We start from the raw sequence: 23,370 nt of genomic DNA on the forward strand, positions 1-23,370 counted from the left end.
TCTGGGTTTCCCGTGGTCCGCAACCTGAAAGCACGCAACCCAAAGCGTTTGTAACCCGAGGTACCCCTATAGGGTTGGGGGCACAGAGGATGAGTTTCTGGAACTGGGGGGAGGGAGTGTTCCCTGAAAAGGTTTGAGAACAAGTATTTTACTTTCTGGAAAAGAAGGAGAGGTGTCAGAACTTAATTCTGCAGAGTGGGCTTGAGCCTCCGCTGACTTAGAATCATAAAATCCTAGAAGAGTTGGAAGAGACCACAAGGGCCATCGAGTCCAACCCCCTGCCAAGCAGGAAACACCATCAGAGCACTCCTGACATATGGTTGTCAAGCCTCTGCTTAAAGACCTCCAAAGTAGGAGACTCCACCACAGCAAATTCCACTGTTGAACAGCTCTTACTGTCAGGAAGTTCTTCCTAATGTTTAGGTGGAATCTTCTTTCTTGTAGTTCGGATCCATTGCTCCGTGTCCGCTTCTCTGGAGCAGCAGAAAACAACCTTTCTCCCTCCTCTATAAGACATCCTTTTATATATTTGAACATGGCTATCATATCACCCCTTAACCTCCTCTTCTCCAGGCTAAACATGCCCAGCTCCCTTAGCCGTTCCTCATAAGACATCGTTTCCAGGCCTTTGACCATTTTGGTTGCCCTCCTCTGGACACGTTCCAGTTTGTCAGTGTCCTTCTTGAACTGTGGTGCCCAGAACTGGACACAGTACTCCAGGTGAGGTCTGACCAGAGCAGAATACAGTGGCACTATTCCTTCCCTTGATCTAGATGCTATACTCCTATTGATGCAGCCCAGAATTGCATTGGCTTTTTTAGCTGCCGCGTCACACTGTTGACTCATGTCAAGTTTGTGGTCAACCAAGACTCCTAGATCCTTTTCACATATACTGCTCTCAAGCCAGGTGTCACCCAACTTGTATTTGTGCCTCTCATTTTTTTCGCCCAAGTGCAATACTTTACATTTCTCTTGGAATCCATGGACCCCAGACTCAGCTTCAGCTACACTTTCAAGTCGTAAGGGGCATGCACTCAGTACATGCTCAGGGGTGGTTTCCTTTAAACCGCTCTCCATATCCTGGAGCTGAATCTTGAGGAGGGCCAGCTGGGAAGAATCCCCTTGGACACCCATTTCCCTGTCGGCTTTCTTCATGCAAGCAAAAGGAATACAGAATCTCAAAACTGTCACGTTGTAAGGGACCCCAAGCGTCATCTAGTCCAACCTGCCTGCTTGCAGAACTCCATAGGTGGCTGCACAGGTGCAGCAGGAGGAGGGCTCTTGATCCCCTTCAAGGGCTGTTCTGCCAGGGGAGGGGGCCCAAGGCCAGAGCGAGGGGAGGTAGGACTCACCTGGTTGTAGAGAGCACAGACATGGAGGGCTGTGTTCCCGGATGCGTTCTGCGCTGTCATGTCCGCCCCATAGAAAAGAAGATGCTCTAGGTGTTGAACATGCCCATAGCGACAGGCCTGTTTGGGGAAGGAAGGAAGAGGGGCAGAGAAGTTTCAGTTCAGGTGGGTGGTCACACGGGGGACAGCAGCAAGTGCTGGACTCAACAAACCACATCAACAGTGCCCCCTGCTCTCCATGACCCTCCAAAACACACACACACACACACCTCACAGGCTTCCTCCAACACTGAATTACATATTCTAAATCACCTATGCCACATTTTGCAGACATGATTCCATAGCAGAAATAACACTTTAGAAATGTGTTATTTTTGTGGGGGGCAGAGGGGGGTGAGTGGGATCCACCAAGATAATAATAATAATATACAGTGGTGCCCTCGCAAGACGGAAAACTCGCTAGACGAAAGAGTTTTCCGTTTTGGAGGTGCTTCGCAAAACGAATTTCCTATGGGCTTGCTTCGCAAGACGAAAATGTCTTGTGAGTTCCTGCGGGGGTTTTTTCCTCCCCCCCCTTTTCTAAGCTGCTATTCCGCTTATCAGCTGATCCGATCAGCAGATAAGCCGCTAAAAGCCGCTAATAGCGCTAATCCGTCAATAGGCTTGCTTCGCAAGACAAAAAAACCGCTAGACGAAGAGAATCACAGAACGGATTCTTTTCGTCTTGCGAGGCACCACTGTAAATATTAAAAACACTGTAAAACATTAAAAACTTCCCTAAACAGGGCTGCCTTAAGATGTCTTCCAAAAGCCAGGTAGTTGTTTATTCCTTTGACATCTGATGGGAGGGTGTTCCACAGGGCGGGCGCCACCACCGAGAAGGCCCTCTGCCTGGTTCCCTGTAACCTCACTTCTTGCAGGGAGGGAACCACCAGAAGACCCTCGGCGCTGGACCTCAGCGTCTAGGCAGAATGATGGGGGTGAAGAAGCTCCTTCAGCTATACTGGGCTGAGGCTTTTTAGGGCTTTAAAGGTCAACACTTTGAATTGTGCTTGATGCCCTGGGAGCCAATGGAGGCTCCACCCAGAGCCGTGCGCTTCGTATCATGGGCCAAACATCATGGGGCTCCCTTCCACTAAGGCCAGATTCTCCCTGTCCCAAGAACAGCCATGGTTGACATGCCAGCCAAAACCATTCAAAGGCACTCCTGGCCTCTGAGGCTAACTGAGCCTCTGGTGACAAAGATGGATCAGGGAGCAGCCTGCAAACGGCCACCGTGTTTTTTTCAGAGGGCGGTCAACCCAATCCAGAATGGGCAACTAGTCAGTTTCCCGGACATGGGAACAATCATCACAACTCCATCTTCACAGGGATCAAGTTCAGTTTATTGACCTTCATCCACTCCACCCCAGAGAACAACCGAGATGATGTACGGCTTCTCCAGACTCAGGTGTTGCGTAAAAGCAGAGCCAAGCGTCACCTGTGCCCCGATGGCCCCCTGCTCCCAAACGCCACCACAACCTGGTGTAGCAGCTACCTCACTTTCCCCAACGTGGGGCCTCTTCCGCCAGACAACCCCTTGGGGGCTGAGCCCCCCACCAGGGTGCTAGCCTCTCCACCCACCCACCCACCCACCTGCAGCCACCTTGCAGCCTCACCTGATGGATTTCTTGCCAGCCGTTTTCGTCGATGCAGCCCACCTTGGCGTAGTCGTGCAAGAGGAGCTCACAGCAGTAGGGGTCCCCTCCAACCATGGCACTGTGGTACAGAGGCGTTAATCCACGGCTGTCCTTGTAATCTGTTGAGGCACCCAGGTCTAACAGCGTCTGCGCAAACACAGTCACAGGCAGGCAGGGGGGGTCGGTCAGTGGTTGCTGGACCTCTCGGCGCGAGAAAGGCGAGGGGGCGGGGCAGAGGCAGACCACACACCCAAAACGCCGGGACGCCGTTCCAGGACCTGCAGGAGCACCGCTAGGAGGGAGGTTGCTGGGTTTTTTTAGCAGCTTTGCCCGGCAAGGAATGCCTGGGCATGAGGTGGAAGTGGCAAAGTTGGTTTCCTGGCGTGGCTCGGGGTGTGAGGAGGGTGGTCTGCTCTCTCCAAGTCTCAAAATGAATTCAAGCAGTGGCTTTAGGCAAGCAAAAATCTCTCTTGGTATCAGATCCCCATTTGCGGCCCAGGAAGACTAAAGTGGCCTCCCATACAAGATAAAAAAAATCCTTCCAGTAGCACCTTAAAGACCAACTAAGTTAGTTCTTGGTATGAGCTTTCGTGTGCATGCACACTTCTTCAGATACACTGAAAGAGAAGTTGCCAGATCCTTCTATATAGTGAGAAGGTGGGGAGGGGTATTACTCAGAAGGGTGGTGGGAATGGGAGATTGGCAGATAGCTGAGATGAGCCTGTTGACGACTCTTAACGACTGTTTCAGTGTATCTGAAGAAGTGTGCATGCACACGAAAGCTCATACCAAGAACTAACTTAGTTGGTCTTTAAGGTGCTACTGGAAGGAATTTTTTTATTTTGACTATGGCAGACCAACACGGCTACCTATCTGTAACTCCCATACAAGAACGTTGCACACATTACTGACTTAATGTAAACAAAGCATTTCATGAATGCATAAAATGTGTTGCCAGTTGCCAGAGTTGCCAGTTACTACTGATATGGGCTTGGATTCCGTCATCATGAACCATCATCACCATTCTTGGAGTTGGCGTATTTCTTTGGGGGGGGGGATTTACAACTTAATCTTGGAGATGTTGATTTTGCTGCTGTTCTTTTAATTTTTGCATGTTTCATCTTATTATGACTTGCATGGGGATTGTTTAATTTTGCTGTGCACCTTTTGATGTTTCAGTTTGCTGCTCATGACTACTTTCGTTATAGTTTCACAACATATTTTTGCAGCTGCGCAAATCTTTGCATGCTGTAAGCCGCCTTGAGCGTGGTTCCAAGCGACAGAAAGGCAGGTCGCAAAGAAACGACAGTGATGATGATGGACATGTAAATGGTGCAGAGTGCACCATCAGATCACCCTAGTTGGCCTCAGAGCTTCATTTCCACATCTCCAATTTTATTAAGGGGATGGCAGGGCCGGCCCAAGACATGCTGGTGCCCGAGGCAAACCCCAAAATGGCAACTGCCCTCTTGTGGTTTCCAGCAACTGAGATTCAGAAGGATTTGCTGCCTCTGGCACTGGAGAGAGAGCAGAGCCATCCTGGCAAGTAGCCATTGGAAGCCCTCTCCTCCTCCTTGAATTTGACTACCGTATTTTTCGCTCCATAAGATGCGCTTTTTCCCTCCTAAAAGGTAAGGGGAAATGTGTGTGCGTCTTATGGAGCGAATGCAGGCGGGAGGCTCTGCTCAGTGCTCCCTTTAAAGAGCCACGCGGGGCGTGTGTGTGCCTCTTGCTGGCTTTTCCCCCAGGAGAGAGAAGGGACTGACGGGCTGCCCGTCGTCCCTTCCCCACCTCCCAGAAAAGTCAGCAGGTTTGGCTGGGCTCTTTAAAGGGAGCGCTGAGCAAATTCAGAATATTTTCTCTCTCGTTTTCCTCCTCTAAAAACTAGGTGCATCCTATGGTCTTATAGAGCGAAAAATACGGTGATCTTCTTCTAAAGCCACCTAGGTGGGGGAGCCAGCACTGCCTCCTGTGGCAGGGAGTTCCATAGGTTAACTCAGTGCTGGATGGTCCGCCTCTACAGGGCAAGGGAGAGCGGCCTCCAGGCTCTACGGGAGGAGCAAGCAGGATGCGGCGATGAGAATCAAGGCAGTTGCCCCCATCCCGTTTGGGGGCAGTGTGCTAGGCTGGTGCTAAGCAACCTCTTCATGCTTACCTCCCCCCCACCCACCAAGAACATTCAGAACCTGCAAAGCAGCCAGTTGTGACACCCCCAGACACAGGAAAGTGGCCCCCAGCGCCGTGAGTGGGAACCCCCCCCCCCAAAAAAAAAACCCCATGAGGTTAGGCAGAGGTGCTGGGCAGATGCAAGGGAGGCTGGTCAGCTCCGAGACCGTCTGCCCAGGGGTGGCAAATTCATAAGGGGGAGAGGGGGCGCGATGGAATGGGGGGGTAATAAGTAAAGCTAGCTGAGAGCAGCAGGAAGAACAGGAAAGCGGCTCCAGGCAAACTCACCATCAGGGCAGTGTGATTCCGGCACCGGACGGCTTTGTGCAGAGCTGTCATGCCCTCTCGCGTCCGGAAATCCAGGTGGGCACCTCCGTTCCTCAGGGCTTTGATCATGTCGATACAGTACTCCAGCTGGGCGGCCATCGTCAGGGGGCATTCTGGAGAGGCCCCCACCCCGCCCCAGGAAAGAGAAGGTGCACATCTGAGAAATGCGTCCGCAAGAAGCGCCGCATGAACTCTTGGCCCAGCCCCACAACTGAGGAGGGGTGGGCTTGCCTCGCAGCCCCCATCCCACTGAAACCCGCCCCCTCCCCTCCTGACGGGACCTGCCCTAGATCTCCTGCTCTTTCTGCCGGGAAACAGTAGCAGCGGGAGTTGGGTCTGGGATGGGCGAGAGAGCAAGAAGCTGCAGGCAGGTCAGGACTGGTCCCAGTTCATCGCTGGTATCTAACACCAAGTAAAATTGCTAAAATGTACAAAACAAGTTCAAAACTGTCTTGGAAATATAAAGAGGGTACTTTTTACCATATGTGGTGGACATGTACATTGGTAAAGGCATTCTGGGAAATGATTAATAATAATAATAATAATAATAATAATAATAATAATAATAATTTTTATTTATACCCCACCCTCCCCAGCAAGAGTAAAAACATAATAGGGGAAAAGAGATGGGGCGGGGGGGGGGGAGAAACCAATTTAAAATACAGGTTAAAATGCAATTTAAAATGCAGCCTCATTTTAAAGTAGCCGATAAATCAAGACCGTAAGGGGAGGGAAATGTAAGGGTCAGACTGAGTCCAAACCAAAGGCCAGGCGGAACAGCTCTGTCTTGCAGGCCCTGAGGAAAGATGTCAAGTCCCGCAGGGCCTTAGTCTCTTGTGACAGAGCATTCCACCAAGTCGGGGCCAGTGCTGAAAAGGCCCTGGCCCTAGTTGGGACCAATCTAACCTCCTTGAGGCTTGGGACCTCCAAAGTGTTGTTATTTGTGGACCTTAAGGTCCTCCGCGGGACATACCAGGAGAGGCAGTCCCATAGGTGCACGGGTCCTAGGTCACATAGGGCTTTAAAGGTCAAAACCAGCACCTTAAACCTGACCCTGTACTCCACTGGGAGCCAGTGCAGTTGGTATATAATGAACTAAAGAAAATGTTCAAAAATACATTTGTTAAATCACCAGAAGCCTTTTTACTAGATAGAATAGGTGAAGAGTTACCAAGAGAAGACAAAAGACTTTTTATGTATGCAACAACAGCAGCAAGAAGGCTACTAGCCCAGAGATGGAAGGAAGGAAGGAGTACCAGCCAAAGAAGAATGGCAGACGAAACTGATGGGAGTATGCGGAGATGGCAAAACTGATGAGGAATATCCGAAACCAAGAAGATCATTTTCTAAAGACTGGAATAAATTTGTAATTCATTTAAAAGACCACTTTAAACAGCTAAAATCAGTGGCAGGGATGCAATGACACTTGTAATGTGGAAATATTTTTGATAATTATGGTTACAGTTAGAACTGGATATGGAACAACTGATTGGTTCCAAATTGGGAAAGGAGTACGGCAAGGCTGTATATTGTCTCCCTGCTTATTTAACTTATATGCAGAATTCATCATGCGAAAGGCTGGGCTGGATGAATCCCAAGCCGGAATTAAGATTGCCGGAAGAAATATCAACAACCTCAGATATGCAGATGACACAACCTTGATGGCAGAAAGTGAAGAGGAATTAAAGAACCTTTTAATGAGGGTGAAAGAGGAGAGCGCAAAATATGGTCTGAAGCTCAACATCAAAAAAACGAAGATCATGGCCACTGGGCCCATCACCTCCTGGCAAATAGATGGGGAAGAAATGGAGGCAGTGAGAGATTTTACTTTCTTGGGCTCCATGATCAGTGCAGATGGTGACAGCAGTCACGAAATTAAAAGACGCCTGCTCCTTGGGAGAAAGGCGATGGCAAACCTAGACAACATCTTAAAAAGCAGAGACATCACCTTGCCAACAAAGGTCCGTATAGTAAAAGCCATGGTTTTCCCAGTAGTGATGTATGGAAGTGAGAGCTGGACCATAAAGAAGGCTGATCGCCGAAGAATTGATGCTTTTGAATTATGGTGCTGGAGGAGACTCTTGAGAGTCCCATGGACTGCAAGAAGATCAAACCTATCCATTCTGAAGGAAATCAGCCCTGAGTGCTCACTGGAAGGACAGATCGTGAAGCTGAGGCTCCAATACTTTGGCCACCTCATGAGAAGAGAGGACTCCCTGGAAAAGACCCTGATGTTGGGAAAGATGGAGGGCACAAGGAGAAGGGGACGACAGAGAATGAGATGGTTGGGTGGTGTTCTTGAAGCTACTAGCATGAGTTTGATCAAACTGCGGGAGGCAGTGGAGGACAGAAGTGCCTGGCGTGCTCTGGTCCATGGGGTCACGAAGAGTCGGACACGACTTAACGACTAAACAACAACAAACAGATGGATAAGGGTAAAAGATGCAGCAAATTTAATCTTAAACGTGGAACCCATGGGGGGAGGAAAGGAGGTCTGAAGGTTCAAGAACCTTGCACTTTAATGTTTGAAATGGTTGTGTTAAAATGTATAAAATTATTTAAAAACCAATTTTATATATCTGTATCTATATCTATATCTATATCTATATCTATATCTATATCTATATCTATATCTATATCTATCTATCTATATACAGTGGTGCCTCGCAAGACGAAAAGAATCCGTTCTGTGATTCTCTTCGTCTAGCGGTTTTTTCGTCTTGCGAAGCAAGCCCATTGACGGATTAGCGGATTAGCGCTATTAGCGGCTTCTAGCGGTTTATCTGCTGATCGGATCAGCTGATAAGCGGATTAGCGGCTTAGAAAAAGGGGGGGAGGAAAAAAAACCAGCAGGAACTCGCAAGACATTGTCGTCTTGCGAAGCAAGCCCATAGGAAATTCGTTTTGCGAAGTACCTCCAAAACGGAAAACTCTTTCGTCTAGCGAGTTTTCCATCTTGCAAGTCATTCATCTTGCGGGGCACCACTATATATATATATATATATATATATGCAGGTTTTGGTGTCTTCGGGTGTCTTCCCGTGTAAGAGTCGGGGTGTCTGTGCGACGTTTCGACGAGGTCTCACTCGTCATCTTCAGGCTGGTGCTTTCGGCTTCTTGTTATTGGAACAGAGCAGAATCTGGTGTTTGAGTTCCTATAAATACTGTTGAGGGGTGTGGTGTATAGCCTCCAACGTTCTGGGCAGAGAGGAAATTCCTAGATTAGTGTGCCTTTTCTTCTTTTGTTCCTTAATTACTTGAGGGATATCTTGAGTGATTTCATGAGTGATATTCATCTTGAGTGATTTCATGAGTGATATTCTGAAACCCAAAAGACAAAATCCAGCTGGAAAACCAAGGGGTCTATGAAATACCCTGCAAAGTCTGCCCAGCCACGTACATTGGACAAACAAACAGACGAATAAATGCACGTATCGCAGAACACAAGAATGCCGTCAAAAAAGAAGAAAAAACTTCCTCTCTTTTCCAACACATGAAAGAAACAGGACACGAAATTAATTTTGCAGATTCCAAATTGCTCTTTAACATGGAACATCACCACAAGAGAATAATCATGGAAGCCATCGAGATAGAGAAACACCCTCACAACATGAACAAGCGTGACGACACGTCCCGCCTGCCAGACATCTGGAAATTAGCCCTCCCCACAAAAACCGACACCAGAACCAGAGGCACACAGAACGCCGTCACCAATCAACCACACCAGACCCAAACCCAGACCCTCTCCACAGACATATTACAGACTCCATCCAGTAGCCAAACTATAGTGGCACCTCCGGATGCTGCACCCCCCTGCAATCCCTACACAGATCTGGCTGGCAAAAAGCACAAAACCACAGCTCGCCCCTATACACGAAGCCAAGCCAGAGCACAACTAAATGCAGCACAGCCATCTTCTCAGAAAAACTCTTCACAAGCTCAAGAGGTCAAGACACGAAAGCTTTAGCAACTAATCTACACTTAATGACCCACCCAGTGGTATTCAGAATATCACTCATGAAATCACTCAAGATATCCCTCAAGTAATTAAGGAACAAAAGAAGAAAAGGCACACTAATCTAGGAACTTCCTCTCTGCCCAGAACGTTGGAGGCTATACACCACACCCCTCAACAGTATTTATAGGAACTCAAACACCAGATTCTGCTCTGTTCCAATAACAAGAAGCCGAAAGCACCAGCCTGAAGATGACGAGTGAGACCTCGTCGAAACGTCGCACAGACACCCCGACTCTTACACGGGAAGACACCCGAAGACACCAAAACCTGCATTCCTGTACCCGTGAAAATCTACGAAAGCAAAAGGTTCAAGAAATCGACCCAGATGAAGCCAATAAAATCAGACTTGAAGTCACCAACATCCTCTGCTCCAGCAAACCACCCAGAAGCAATTTACACAAAGAAGAACAGAAAGCACTCACCAACCTGAGGAAAGACAACAACATAATCATTCTCCCAGCAGACAAAGGCAACGCCACTGTTGTGATGAACACATCGGACTACCAAGCAAAACTATCAAATCTACTCCAAGACCCTACCTACCAACCTATAAAAACGGATCCCACCACCTATCTGGAAAAAAACCACCAAATCCAAAATAAAAGCCTCTCCTATCAGTGAAGAAATCCAGCTAAGAATCATCCCCAGAGAAAAATCATCCAGATGCCCCAAACTCTACGGTCTCCCCAAGATACACAAAGAAGGAACACCACTCAGACCAATAGTCAGCTCCATAGGCTCACCTCTACAAAATCTCGCTAAATTTCTCGCTAAGCAACTTCAGCCCTATGCAGAATCCATCGCTTCACACGTTACTAACTCCTTCCAGTTCATAGAAACAATAAAGAAGCAATACCTACATCCCGATGACCTTCTTGTGAGCTTCGATGTTGTATCTCTCTTCACTCAAGTACCCATTAATGAAGCCTTGACAGCCATCCAAAACAAATACAATCCCCCCAAATACATCCTGGACCTGACCAACCACTGCCTAACCAACACGTACTTCATCCACAATGGACAAAGATACAAACAGATAGAAGGAGCACCTATGGGATCACCCCTCTCACCGGTCATCGCAAATTTGTACATGGAACACTTTGAAACCAATGCTTTAGACAAGTCAGAACACAAACCCAAACTTTGGCTCAGATATGTTGACGACACCTTTGTAATTTGGCCACACGGGAAAGAAAAACTAGATAGCTTCCTCACACATCTCAACAGCCTACACCCCAAAATACAATTCACTATGGAAATAGAAGACAACAACCAACTCCCCTTTCTTGACGTCCTAATCTACAAAAAACCTGATGGCTCCCTAGGACACACTATCTACCGGAAAAAAACACACACCAACCGCTACTTACATGCACAATCACACCACCACCCTGCACAAATAAACTCCGTAGCCAAGACTCTCATCTCCAGAACCAAACGCCTGGCTGACAAAGACCACTTGACAACTGAGTTACAGAATCTCTCAAATGTGTTAATCGCCAATGGATACCAGAAAAACAGGGTTACGAAGCTAATCCAAAAAGAAACACCCCCCAAAAACCAAGACACAGAAGAAAACAATGGCATGGCCCTCCTTCCTTATATCAAGGGCACCACAGACAAAATTAGCAAAATCCTCCATAAACACAATATCAAAACAGCCTTCTGCACCAACCAAAAAATAGCCAATATCCTCAGAAACCCAAAAGACAAAATCCAGCTGGAAAACCAAGGGGTCTATGAAATACCCTGCAAAGTCTGCCCAGCCACATACATTGGACAAACAAACAGACGAATAAATGCACGTATCGCAGAACACAAGAATGCCGTCAAAAAAGAAGAAAAAACTTCCTCTCTTTTCCAACACATGAAAGAAACAGGACACGAAATTAATTTTGCAGATTCCAAATTGCTCTTTAACATGGAACATCACCACAAGAGAATAATCATGGAAGCCATCGAGATAGAGAAACACCCTCACAACATGAACAAGCGTGACGACACGTCCCGCCTGCCAGACATCTGGAAATTAGCCCTCCCCACAAAAACCGACACCAGAACCAGAGGCACACAGAACGCCGTCACCAATCAACCACACCAGACCCAAACCCAGACCCTCTCCACAGACATATTACAGACTCCATCCAGTAGCCAAACTATAGTGGCACCTCCGGATGCTGCACCCCCCTGCAATCCCTACACAGATCTGGCTGGCACAAGGCACAAAATCACAGCTCGCCCCTATACACGAAGCCAAGCCAGAGCACAACTAAATGCAGCACAGCCATCTTCTCAGAAAAACTCTTCACAAGCTCAAGAGGTCAAGACACGAAAGCTTTAGCAACTAATCTACACTTAGTGACCCACCCAGTGGTATTCAGAATATCACTCATGAAATCACTCAAGATATCCCTCAAGTAATTAAGGAACAAAAGAAGAAAAGGCACACTAATCTAGGAACTTCCTCTCTGCCCAGAACGTTGGAGGCTATACACCACACCCCTCAACAGTATTTATAGGAACTCAAACACCAGATTCTGCTCTGTTCCAGTAACAAGAAGCCGAAAGCACCAGCCTGAAGATGACGAGTGAGACCTCGTCGAAACGTCGCCCAGACACCCCGACTCTTACACGGGAAGACACCCGAAGACACCAAAACCTGCATATATATATATATATATATATAGACTAGTTCCAGCTCTCCAGGGCTTCAGGCAAGGAAGATGCCCAGACCCACCTGGGTTTGCAGGTGCTCTGCGTCACTGAGCTATGGCCCTTCCTCCTCAGAGAGAGAGGCTGAGAGTAGTCAAGTGAGCAATAAAAGAGGGTGAACTAGTGGATCGCTTGGAGGGATCACCTGGTCCAAGCAGGTATCGGGAGGGAACCTCCCAAAGCACCCCCAGCAGATGCTGCTTCATATCCTTTAACTGGTCGCGTCCTGACACCAACCGGGGCGGCAGGATTTGCCCCCGGGGCACAGCAAAGTCTGGAAATATCAGAAGGTCTTTGCGCATGGAGGGGAGACCAGTGGTGTTTCCGAAAGAATAGCAGGAAACAAGTGCATCAGTTTTCGTTATTCTTTTAAGCAAAGTGCAACAGATGTTTGCATCCGTGTCTTGCTGGCTAGCCTTGGGGTGGTTTGCTAAACGTGTCTGAAGTGAAGCCGTTTCATTCTTGTGGGGGCATTTCCTCAGCATGGGGGTTGGCCTTGTGGGATGTGAAACACAACAGCGGTCAAGTACAACATTCTTAGAGTGAACATGTTTGCACATGGGGAGGAATGTTTGTCCAGCCAGCAGGTCAACTTCCTGTTTCCTCCTGGGCTGGGACAGACTTCCTCTGCATGTGACTAGAGGTGGGTGTGGCCTCACCTGTGCAGGTAACGACAACAGCACAGAGCAGGGCAGCCATCTCTCTATGACTACTAAGAAGCAACATCTGCTTAGCCAAAGATGCTCTCTTGGCCTCCAGCCCAGAGGACAAAGGGACTGTCTCCTTATGAGATAGTTTCCAGGTATATGTTACTTTTCTAAGATAAGTCTGCCTTCTGGGATCTGATTGTGAACAGAATGTGAGTAAATTCTTTTTACACTTTTATAGAAGACTGTGTTGTGTCTTATCTTTTATGAGGGGAAAATACCAAAACTGTTATTATAGAGGCTTTAGTGATCCTGAGAAAACGCATCCGCTGTGCAAGTTTAAAAAGGGGAATGTCACTCTGCTAAATTGTGGAACTTGTTTACACAAGTTGGAACGGCTATAATCAAACAATATATCCTCTCCTGCATCCCTGAACATCCCCACAGGCCTAGCAGTCTCCTGCTCACAGGTGGAAGTAATTCAGATGCCCCCCCATCGGGTTACTCTATCTCCCTCCATTCCACCCACCCCCTGCGACAAAAGCGGGAAGTCAGGATGGTGGAGCTCAAAAGGTCAGGTGACTAATTCTCAAAGTGTGTGGGATGCTCAGCCACTCAGGCACCTCCCCCCCCCCATTGAAAAACAAAATGAAAACGCAGCCATGGAAAACTGCAGGCTTGGGTTTGTCACCCAAAGTTAGCAGGGGCCGCCAAACCCACTCCTCCTAGGCCATTTTTTTCCTGCTCATAAGATGAGCCCTCTCTCATCTGACCAAAGGAGGTCCCTCTGGGCCAGCATCCTGCCTCACAATTGCCAGCCAGGTGCCCCAAAGAGAACCCCCAAAATTAATCATGACCTGAGTGCAACAACCGAAGCTCTCTGCAATTCTGAGCAGCTATCATTCAAAGGGCAGCAGAGGCAGAACATAGCCACCCACTGAGGCTTTGCTCAAGATCTCCCTCTCTTCCCCCTTCCTGGAAATGATGCCTTATGAGGAACGGCTAAGGGAGCTGGGCATGTTTAGCCTGGAGAAGAGGAGGTTAAGGGGTGATATGATAGCCATGTTCAAATATAGAAAAGGATGTCACATAGAGGAGGGAGAAAGGTTGTTTTCTGCTGCTCCAGAGAAGCGGACACGGAGCAATGGATCCATACTACAAGAAAGAAGATTCCACCTAAACATTAGGAAGAACTTCCTGACAGTAAGAGCTGTTTGACAGTGGAATTTGCTGCCAAGGAGTGTGGTGGAGTCTCCTACTTTGGAGGTCTTTAAGCAGAGGCTTGACAACCATATGTCAGGAGTGCTCTGATGGTGTTTCCTGCTTGGCAGGGGGTTGGACTCGATGGCCCTTGTGGTCTCTTCCAACTCTATGATTCTATGATTCTATGATTCTCTCTCACAGACACACACACAGGAGAGTTTGTCTGAGAGGTAAATGTAAAGGGACCACTGACCCTTAGGTCCAGTCGTGGCCCACTCTGGGGTTGGCAGGAGCAGTGACTGAGCAACGGGAGCTCAGCCCATCGCGGGGATTCGAACCGCTGACCTTCTGATCGGCAAGTCCTAGGCTCAGTGGTTTAACCCACAGCGCCACCCATGTCCCTTTTTTAAAAAGTTTTTATTAAAAATTTCAACATAACAATTTATCAAATATCCTCACCCCCCCCCCCCATTTTCCCTCCCTAAGAAAAACCCACCCTACCACCCCCTCCCGGACTTCCCTCAGCTCCTCTCTCTGGTTTTTGAGCACATGTTATTCTCTGCATATTATAAAATTGTAATGATCCTTAATTTATCTGTCTGTATGTTACCAATAATAAATTTGTGTTTGTTTATACAAAACCTGCCAAGGAGACCAGTTCGTTTGGTTGTTTCTTTAAATATTTTGTAAAAGGTTCCCATTCTTCTTTAAAATCACAGTTGTCCTTTTCACGTAATTTATGCGTCAGTTTCGCCATTTCCACATAGTCCATCAGTTTCCCTTGCCACACTTCTTTTGTTGGGATTTCTTCATTCTTCCATCCTTGTGCTATTAAGACTCTTGCCGCCATTGTCGCATACATGAATATGTTCTTCAATTTCCTTGGCAGGTCTTTTCCTACAATCCCTAACAAAAATGCTTCAGGCTTTTTTACAAATGCTAATTGGAACAGAGAGGGAAAAGTTTTGCTCAGGGTTGCAGTTTGCTGAGATGGCTTTCTCTTTGGGGAGAAAGCCAGAGTGGAGTTAAAAGGTAAAGGGACCCCTGACCATTAAGTCCAGTCATGAACAACTCTGGGGTTGCAGCGCTCATCTCTCTTTATTGGCCGAGGGAGCCGGTGTGCAGCTTCCGGGTCATGTGGCCAGCATGACTAAGCCGCTTCTGGTGAACCAGAGCAGCGCACGGAAACGCCGTTTACCTTCCCGCCGGAATGGTACCTATTTATCTACTTGCACTTTGATGTGCTTTCGAGCTGCTAGGTGGGCAGGAGCAGGGACCGAGCAATGGGAGCTCACCCCGTGGCGGGGATTCGAACCGCCGACCTTGTGATCGGCAAGTCCTAGGTTCAGTGGTTTAACCCACAGCGCCACCCACGTCCCTAGAGTGGAGTTAGGCATTAGTGATCTTCAGCTTTTTAGTTTGGGACTTAAGTCTTTTGCAGAGCTGGGATGCCTCTCCCAATAATAATAATAATAATAATAATAATAATAATGGTAAATAATCAACCCACAGCCCATCTCCCTGGGTCTTCACTTGAAAGGTCTGAGGCAGAGGAACAGAAACTTCACTCCAACAAATCACATCTCCTAAAAGCCTTTTCCATCCCAGCGTTTCTCCCTTCCTGCACAAGGCATGAGGTGCAAACAACAGCAAAAGCTGGATTATTTCCAGACCATAAAGGTTTACGAGCTCACAGCTGCAAGTCCCCTGAAGCCTCTGCATGCCAGAGATGGAGCACAGAGCCGCCCCGGCCTGTTGTGGACTCAGCATCTCATCTGGAGCCTCTGAACCCGACCTTTTCCAAACCCCCAACAAGCCGCTAAGATCCCTCCATTGTACTTGGGGAGTCAGAAAGCTCTCAGGAGCCCAGAGGGATAGTCTGGCTTTGAATGACACTGCGATGGATAAATCCAAGGGCAGAATCTCTCTCTCGCTAGAGAAAGCCTGATATTTTGGGTGGGTCATTTGAGGATTCAGTACGGGAGCATGAAATCTCTGAAGCGCACTCAAAGCGATGGAGATCTGGCTTTGTAGGCACAGCAACCCAGCGGCTCCTTTCCTGGCAAAAGGGCCTTGCCACCTGCGGCTTGGAAAGGAGAATCATGGAATTGCAAAATTGCTCCGTCTTCTATGGGACAGTCCTTGATACATCATATCTCCTCTCAGCCTCCTCTTCTCCAGGCAAAACACACACAGCTCCTTCAACCATTCCTTACAAGGCTTGGTTTCTAGATCCTTGGTCATCGTGGTTGCCTTCCTCTGCCTGCCCATCTTCCAGTTTATCAACATCCTTCTTAAATTGCGGCACCCAGAACTGGACACAGTATTCCAGATGTGGTCTGACCAAGGCAGAATAGAGTGGGACTATGACTTCCCTGGGACGTGGGTGACGCTGTGGTCACAGAGCCTAGGACTTGCTGATCAGAAGGTCGGCGGTTCGAATCCCTGCAATGGGGTGAGCTCCCGTTGCTCGGTCCCTGCTCCTGCCAACCCAGCAGTTCGAAAGCACATCAAGTGCAAGTAGATAAATAGGTACCGCTCCGGCAGGAAGGTAAACGGCGTTTCTGTGCACTGCTCTGGTTCACCAGAAGTGGCTTAGTCATGCTGACCACATGACCCGGAAGCTGTACGCCAGCTCCCTCAGCCAGTAAAGTGAGATGAGTGCGCAACTCCAGAGTCGTCCGCGACTCGACTTAATGGTCAGGGGTCCCTGTACCTTTACCTTTATGACTTCCCTTGATCTGGACTCTAGACTTCTGCAGCCTGGAATAGCATTAGCTTTTTTTGTTGCTGCATCACACTGTGGACTCATGTTGACCTTGTGGTCCACCAAGACCGCCAAATCCTTTTCAGGCAGGCAGAGGTGATGCAACCTGCTCTGGTACCCGGAGCAGCGCTCATCCCAGGGGGTGTGACTCGCATCCCCGGGAGCACACTGTCCGCAGTGCATGGCACGCATGCTGGGTGTGTGCAGCAAGCGGTGCACGCCTGGGGGGGGGTTATCGCCAATTGGGGGTCAGCATTTTGTCACCACCACCCCTTTCGGAATGATACCTGGAGCGCCACCCCCTCGGATCGCCGCTGCAGGCAGGGAACCTTTCTCAGGACTCAGCTATACAGCTGCAAATATAATGTTTTAAGTGTGTTTTAAGTGCATTATACAAATGTGACATGAGATGGCAATGGTGAGCTTATGGCAAATTCAATATATTTTTCAAAACTTTTTTTTTTAAAGCTTTTTCACAGCGTTTTTGTGTGTGTGTCTAGATTCCTCCCCGGTCCTTCCTGAAGATGCTGCCAGCTGAGTCAAGCTGAGGCCTTTCCTCATCTCTCCTTTGGAGGAGGCTGGGAGCAGCAGAGGGAGACACGCAGGGGACAGGACACGGTCCTTTCTCCCAGCTGCTGAGTGGTGGAGAGGACGGAAAATGATGGAGACAAGGAATGAAGGATCCCAGCAGAACTCTCTCCTTTTTCCAGACACCCAGCCAAATGGCACTGATGGCACTTGAAGCGTTTCTGCACAGCAAGGCTAAGCTTCACAGTCCCAGATAAGGAGATATTGATGGTTTCTATTTTCGGCTTTTATTTTATTTTTCTCCTGTTTGCCAACTGGCAAGGAGATCGAGCAACGTTGCGGCGTGTGCTGATCGTCCCCCTCCGCTCCAGCGCTGCCTCTCTTGGTAATTAATTGTTGTTCGGGTGCGAGCAGGGAACTTGCACGCTTTTGCTTCATAAATATAGCAGGCAGCAATATCGGGCGAGCTAACTGTTTGCTTAAATTATACATAGCACATTTTGTCTCCTTAAAGGGCTAAATGAAGTTTATTAAGCTTGCCCTTATTGCTTATTAAACCCACGCCTCCTTGGGTCCCTTCGCTGTGGCCTCCTGCCCCCTCCCGCACCCACCAGAGACTCCTCAACGAGACCTTTGAAGGAGGGGTGGGAAGCAAGTGTGCCCCCCCCGCAAATGCTGCTGCAATGCAGCCACCCCCATCCCTGGCCATTGGTCACATTGACCAGTGGGAATAAAAACAGAGGCAGAGCTTGCTGGATGAGGCCAAAGGAAGCCTGTTCGGTCCATCACCCTGTTGTCACAGTGGCCAAACAGATGCCTGCGAGATGATGGTGGGTGTTCAGCAAGATCTGACCACAGCCAGGTAGAGAAAACCCCTGGAGGAAAGAGCTGGTGTCAGCTAGTCCCACCTCCCAACAGGAAAGCGGAGACCCAGGACTTCTTCTGGGCTCCAGGTCTTCCAACATCCAAGGGACTTTGTTTAGTTTCTTATATTTTTTAATACATTTTTATTATATTTTCTGTTTTACCATTTTAAATACTCTTTTTGCATCCTTTAGATATCAATGACTTCCCTTCTCCTCTTTCCATGGTTACATATCACAAATTCCTGCATATTCTACAAAACCTATACCACTCAGTATTCCATGCAGAGACGTCCAACTCCCGATAGACTGAGATCTACTCATAGTATTAAAAAAAACTGGCAGTGATCTACTCATTGTCGTTGGATGAACCAAAGTTGTGAGCTTTTTTAGGAAGCCACAGTTATTGTTTTCCCTTTTTTTGGGGGGGGGGAGATAACTGATCTACCTGTTGGACATGCCTGCTTATTGCATCCATCAAAGCTTGCTTACACTGTCGAATTTATCTTAATGCTGCCAGCATTTTCAGCTGTACAGAGTTATTTCCCATATACAGTCATATCTCTAGTTGCGTTAGGTTCAGGCTGCGGATTTTCGGGTTGCGAACGTGGCAAACCCAGAAGTGTATACTTCCGGGTTTCGCTGCGCGTGCTCTATTGAGTCACGCACATGCACAAAAGTGGCTCTCTACTTACAGACTTTTTGGAGTGCGAACGACACCCCCGGAACGGATCACATCTGTAAGTAGAGGTACCACTGTATTCAATAAACGTTTTCCAATCTTCTCTAAACGTATGTCCTTCTTGTTCTCTTATTCTATAGGTTAAGTCTGCGAGTTGTGCATGTTCTGTCAACTTTAGTTGTCATCCTTCTTTGGTTGGGACCTCGCTTGTTTTCAATTTTTGGGCTAACCAAACATGGGCCGCCGTTGTTGCATACATAAATAACCTTTTTGGGGCACCTGGGAATTCCAGTCTGAATTATCCCCAACAGAAAGGACTTTATTGTTTTGTTTATTGTAAAGGAAACCAGAACAGCTTTGAGCTAATCCAGAGGCAGAGGACCCTTTCTCAGCCTGAGAGCCACATTCCCTTGTCAGCAACCTTCCGGGGCCACATGGGAATGGTGGGCAGGGCCACAGATGAAAGCAGAAAGAGCAGCACATGTCATATTTGAACACTAGGCTGGTTTCTACATGCAGACCCCCAGACCCCTCTGTCCCCCCCACTTAGGCAAGCAAGAGGCATGTACAGAGTGCAGGGGCTCATCCCAGCCAGGAACGAGGAATTGGGGAGCAAAGCAGGGCCGGTAAGAGCTGTGGCCTGGGGAGAGTCCCAAGGGTCAGGAATGGAGGCTTTGAGGGCCACATTCAGCTTCAGGGTCTGAGGCTCCCCACCCCTGAGCTAAGCCCCTGCCTGGTCTTTTTCCTTCTTGCTTTCCTTTTCTTGCTCTCCAGCTTCCCTTGTCCAAGCACCACCCAGAACCTCTCCTTGCAAACATCCCTCTTCTCACCTCCGCTATCCGGGTCGTGGAAGTTGGGGTCCAGTCCCTTCTCCAGCAGCCTGCTGACCTTCTCCACGTTCAGCGTCTGCACATATTCCATGAACTTCTTCAAATTCGCCTGTGGTCAGAAAACCCCAGAAGAAAGAGGTGTTAATGCTGATTTAGAACATTTATAGACTCACTAAACACTTATTGCTTTGTGTTTGTTTTTGTTATGTATTTTGTGTTCTCATTTTCTTATGTGGTCAACAGCCCTGTGATCTGATTCTTCAACATCAGCTTTGTTGGACTGGTCATGTTGTGGGGACGCCTGATGATCATCTTCCAAAGCAATTGCTCTATTCCGAACTTAAAAATGGAAAGCATCATGCTGGTGGTCAACAAAAGAGGTTTAAAGACTCTCTCAAGGCAAATATTTAAAAAATGCAGTATGAACATCGACAACTGGGAAACACTGGCCTGCAAGCGCTCCAGTTGGAGAACAGCCTTGACCAAAGGTGTCATGGGCTTTGAAGACACTCGAACTCAGGACGCAAGGGAGAAATGTGCTAAGAGGAAGGAACGTTTGGCAAATACACACCGTGGTCAGCTCCCACCCTGAAACCAATGTCCCCACTGTGGAAGGATGTGTGGATCCAGAACTGGCCTCCACAGTCACTTATGGACTCATTGATAAAACCATGTTTATGGAAGACAATCTTATTCGGCTACGAGGGATCGCCAAAGAAGAAAGAAGAAGAAGAAAGTGTGGAATTTGATTGATCTGGCGCGACCCCCGCTAATTGATTTGCGATCCTCAATTAGCTCTTTACTGCCCGGCACACTTCTCCTGCCGCACGCTCTGCTCCGAGCTCTCAGTCACGCCGTAGCAGAGATAGCACAGCGGTGTAAAACTGTCATGTAGCTTGGCTTCCAGACAAACACACACAGTCCAGGTTTGTCTATTTACAGCTTTTATTCCAACATTTCTCAGGAATTTTCAGGACTATTTGCAGCCATGACAAAACTGCATCCTTTTCCCACAAAGTACAGAGTGGGACTGGCATACTCTTCCCAAGCTCCTCCCAAGCTTCCAAAATTGACGTCAGAATGGTGTGGCATCATGGGAAGAACTTAACCTGTTAAGTTCCAACCTCAACACCCCCCCTTGCTGCACCTTCTGACAAGACCCTTTTGAGCTCAACACCTTACCCTTTGCCTTGTGCTTCTTCCCAGCATCTTTCCCAGGCACCTGTTGAACCCTTTCAACACTCCCAGAATCACACTGTGCGAATTTCGCCCACGCACATGTTGCCTGGTACCTTTCAGGTGGAATGCCCTTTGTTGTGCGACTAGACCTTCTGGGCATAAACTCAGATGTTACCTCTGACTCACTGCCACCAGGAAATGTGTCCTCAGCATCACGGGATTCCCCCTCTGACTTAAAACGTTTTCGAATCCTCTCCATTACACTCACAGGGGAACTGGGCTCACTTTTGGCCTCCCTTTTTACAACTTGTGGAGATGCTACAGATACCTCCTCTTGTTCCTGACTTTGGTCAGTTACCTGATCGTCATCATCAGACTCAGCTTCTCCTTCCTCCCCCTCAGAATCTTCCTGTTCTGAATCAGAGAGACACTCTGAAAGAACATCACGCTTGACAGCAGCTTGTGTCTTTTTATCCTGCTCATAGAACTCAGCGTGTTTACTGATCAGTAACTTACTCTGATCACCTGATGGAAATGCAAATCTCCATGCACTCGCTGTTGGCTCATACCCACAGAAGATCATTTTTCGGAACTTGGATCCATCTGGCCCCTGCAAAGCAGCAGGTACCGGCACAGACGCACGTGACCCGAACATACGCATAAAATGAATCTGGGGTTTCCTGCCATGCAACAAACCAAATGGTGTGTCCCCTACCATGGAATTGTAGGTGCGATTCCAGGTGAAGCTTACATACTTGATTGCCTCCAGCCAAAACCTTGGAGGTAACCCAGAGTCTTCCAGCAACACCTGTGCAGTTTTAACCAGAGCCTGACACTTCAGCTCTGCCGCCCCCCACTGATTGGGTGAAGTCACTGTGTGACGTATCCCTTTCTTGCGAAAGTACTTCTGCAAAGCAGAACCTGTAAACTCAGCTCCTCTGTCACTTGTGACAGCTTGCACTTTGGTGGAAAACCTTTGTTCCACCCCCTCAATCCACCCTTTGATCAGCTGTGCTGCATCATTCTTGGATTTGAGACCATGTATCCAGGAATTCTGAGTAAAATCCTCCTGCATCGAAAGCAGAAACCTTGACCCTCCCAGACTTGGTTCTTTTACAGGACCCAACAGATCTATGTGAATCAGTTCAAAAGGCCTAGTGGTTATCCTTTCAACCTTTGGATAACTGCATCCTTTTACCTTTGCCAGTTTGCAAGTTTCACAACTTACAGCATGTCCGCATTCTGAGATCTTACAACCATTGGAAACTTCCGGCAGCACCTGTAGTTCTTCTAGAGAACTATGAGCTGTACGTGTATGCCAAGCATGTACGCATGAATCATGATTGGGAATTGTAGCACGCAGTGCTTGTGCTTTCTCAACCTTCCCACCACCCTCCAGAGACGTTTTAAGAATGAAGAGATCATTCTGCCCCTTTTTAACCTTGGCAAGCATCCTCCCTCCTTTGGAGATTGTGCAAACATCACCCTGAAAACAAACCGTAAATCCCTTTTTCAGTAAATAAGGCACAGATAAAAGACAGTGGTGCATCCCAGGAACAGTACAACACTCCAACGTTTCCTGTAAAATACAAAAATGCAAATTTACAGCATTAGTCATTTGTCTTTTCTGTCCATTTGCAAACAGTACAGTTTTCCCGGCAGGTATTGCCGTGCAGTTCCACCTCTCGACAGCAGGTGTCTCTGGAATCAAATTGCGATTAGCTGCAGAGTCAATAACAAAACTTAGCTCTTGGCTTGCCCCACGGCTGTCTTCAGCCAACGCCAGACTAGCCGTGATCTGATAAGTCTCCTGACGTTGTTTTCCTCGTCCTTCTCTTGCGTTCCCACGCTGACCTCCCCTTCCAGACTGGTTCCCATGGAAACCCGACTGATTCCCATGGAAGGTGTCCTTGAAGCCTTCCTGTGCAGCTGCTCTCGCTTTCTGTGGGCAGTCTCTTTTGAAATGACTGTGGGATCCACACACGTAGCACCGACGAAATCCAGTGGAAAAACACTGCCTGGGTCTCCTCCCAGCTGGCCTGGCCCTCCTTCTTCCGGAAAAGCACTCCTTGCCAGCTTTGCCCCCCCTGAACTGCCGCTCCATTCCAGCAGATTCAGTGGAAAACTTTTCAAACTTGCCTTTGGAACTTTCTGCCCCCCCGACTTGCTCACTAGCACTCCTTGAGGCTAAATCATCAGGAACAGGGGCTCCAGCCATCTCTAGGCTTTCAGCTTCCATCTGCCCTAGGCCTCCTGCTGAGCCTTCACACAGACGTTTCAGCACACTCCAGGCCTCACACGCAGATTCAATGCTTTCCAGGTGATGTTGCAAATTAGCATGAACACCTGCTCTCAACATGCAGACCTCAGCTCTCATAGCTTTCTCCCTCTGCATTTTCTCCTTCAGAGAAACAGACTTC

General features: G+C 48.2%; 1 protein-coding gene across 11 annotated transcripts in view; it reads right to left on the reverse strand.

Moving 5' to 3' along the window:
* SHANK3 (SH3 and multiple ankyrin repeat domains 3) overlaps nucleotides 1-23,370 on the reverse strand; it is a 455,788-nt gene that overhangs the window by 253,176 nt on the left and 179,242 nt on the right. For 10 of the 11 annotated variants that reach the window (XR_014223665.1, XR_014223666.1, XM_082238697.1 and 7 more), the window contains 4 exons: nucleotides 19,772-19,880; nucleotides 5,483-5,634; nucleotides 3,008-3,175; nucleotides 1,353-1,469 (listed from right to left, as the gene is read on the reverse strand). Coding sequence is in view for 9 of the 11 variants with exons in the window: in XM_082238697.1 (XP_082094823.1) it covers nucleotides 1,353-1,469; nucleotides 3,008-3,175; nucleotides 5,483-5,634; nucleotides 19,772-19,880 (546 nt within the window). In the remaining 2 variants the exon portion in view is untranslated. Of the gene's footprint in view, nucleotides 1-1,352; nucleotides 1,470-3,007; nucleotides 3,176-5,482; nucleotides 5,635-19,771; nucleotides 19,881-23,370 lie in introns of those variants that run through there. The other variant, XM_082238695.1, reaches the window with a different exon arrangement.

The sequence above is a fragment of the Podarcis vaucheri genome (assembly GCF_965113315.1).
Source record: "Podarcis vaucheri genome assembly, chromosome: 10".
NCBI lineage: Eukaryota > Metazoa > Chordata > Lepidosauria > Squamata > Lacertidae > Podarcis > Podarcis vaucheri.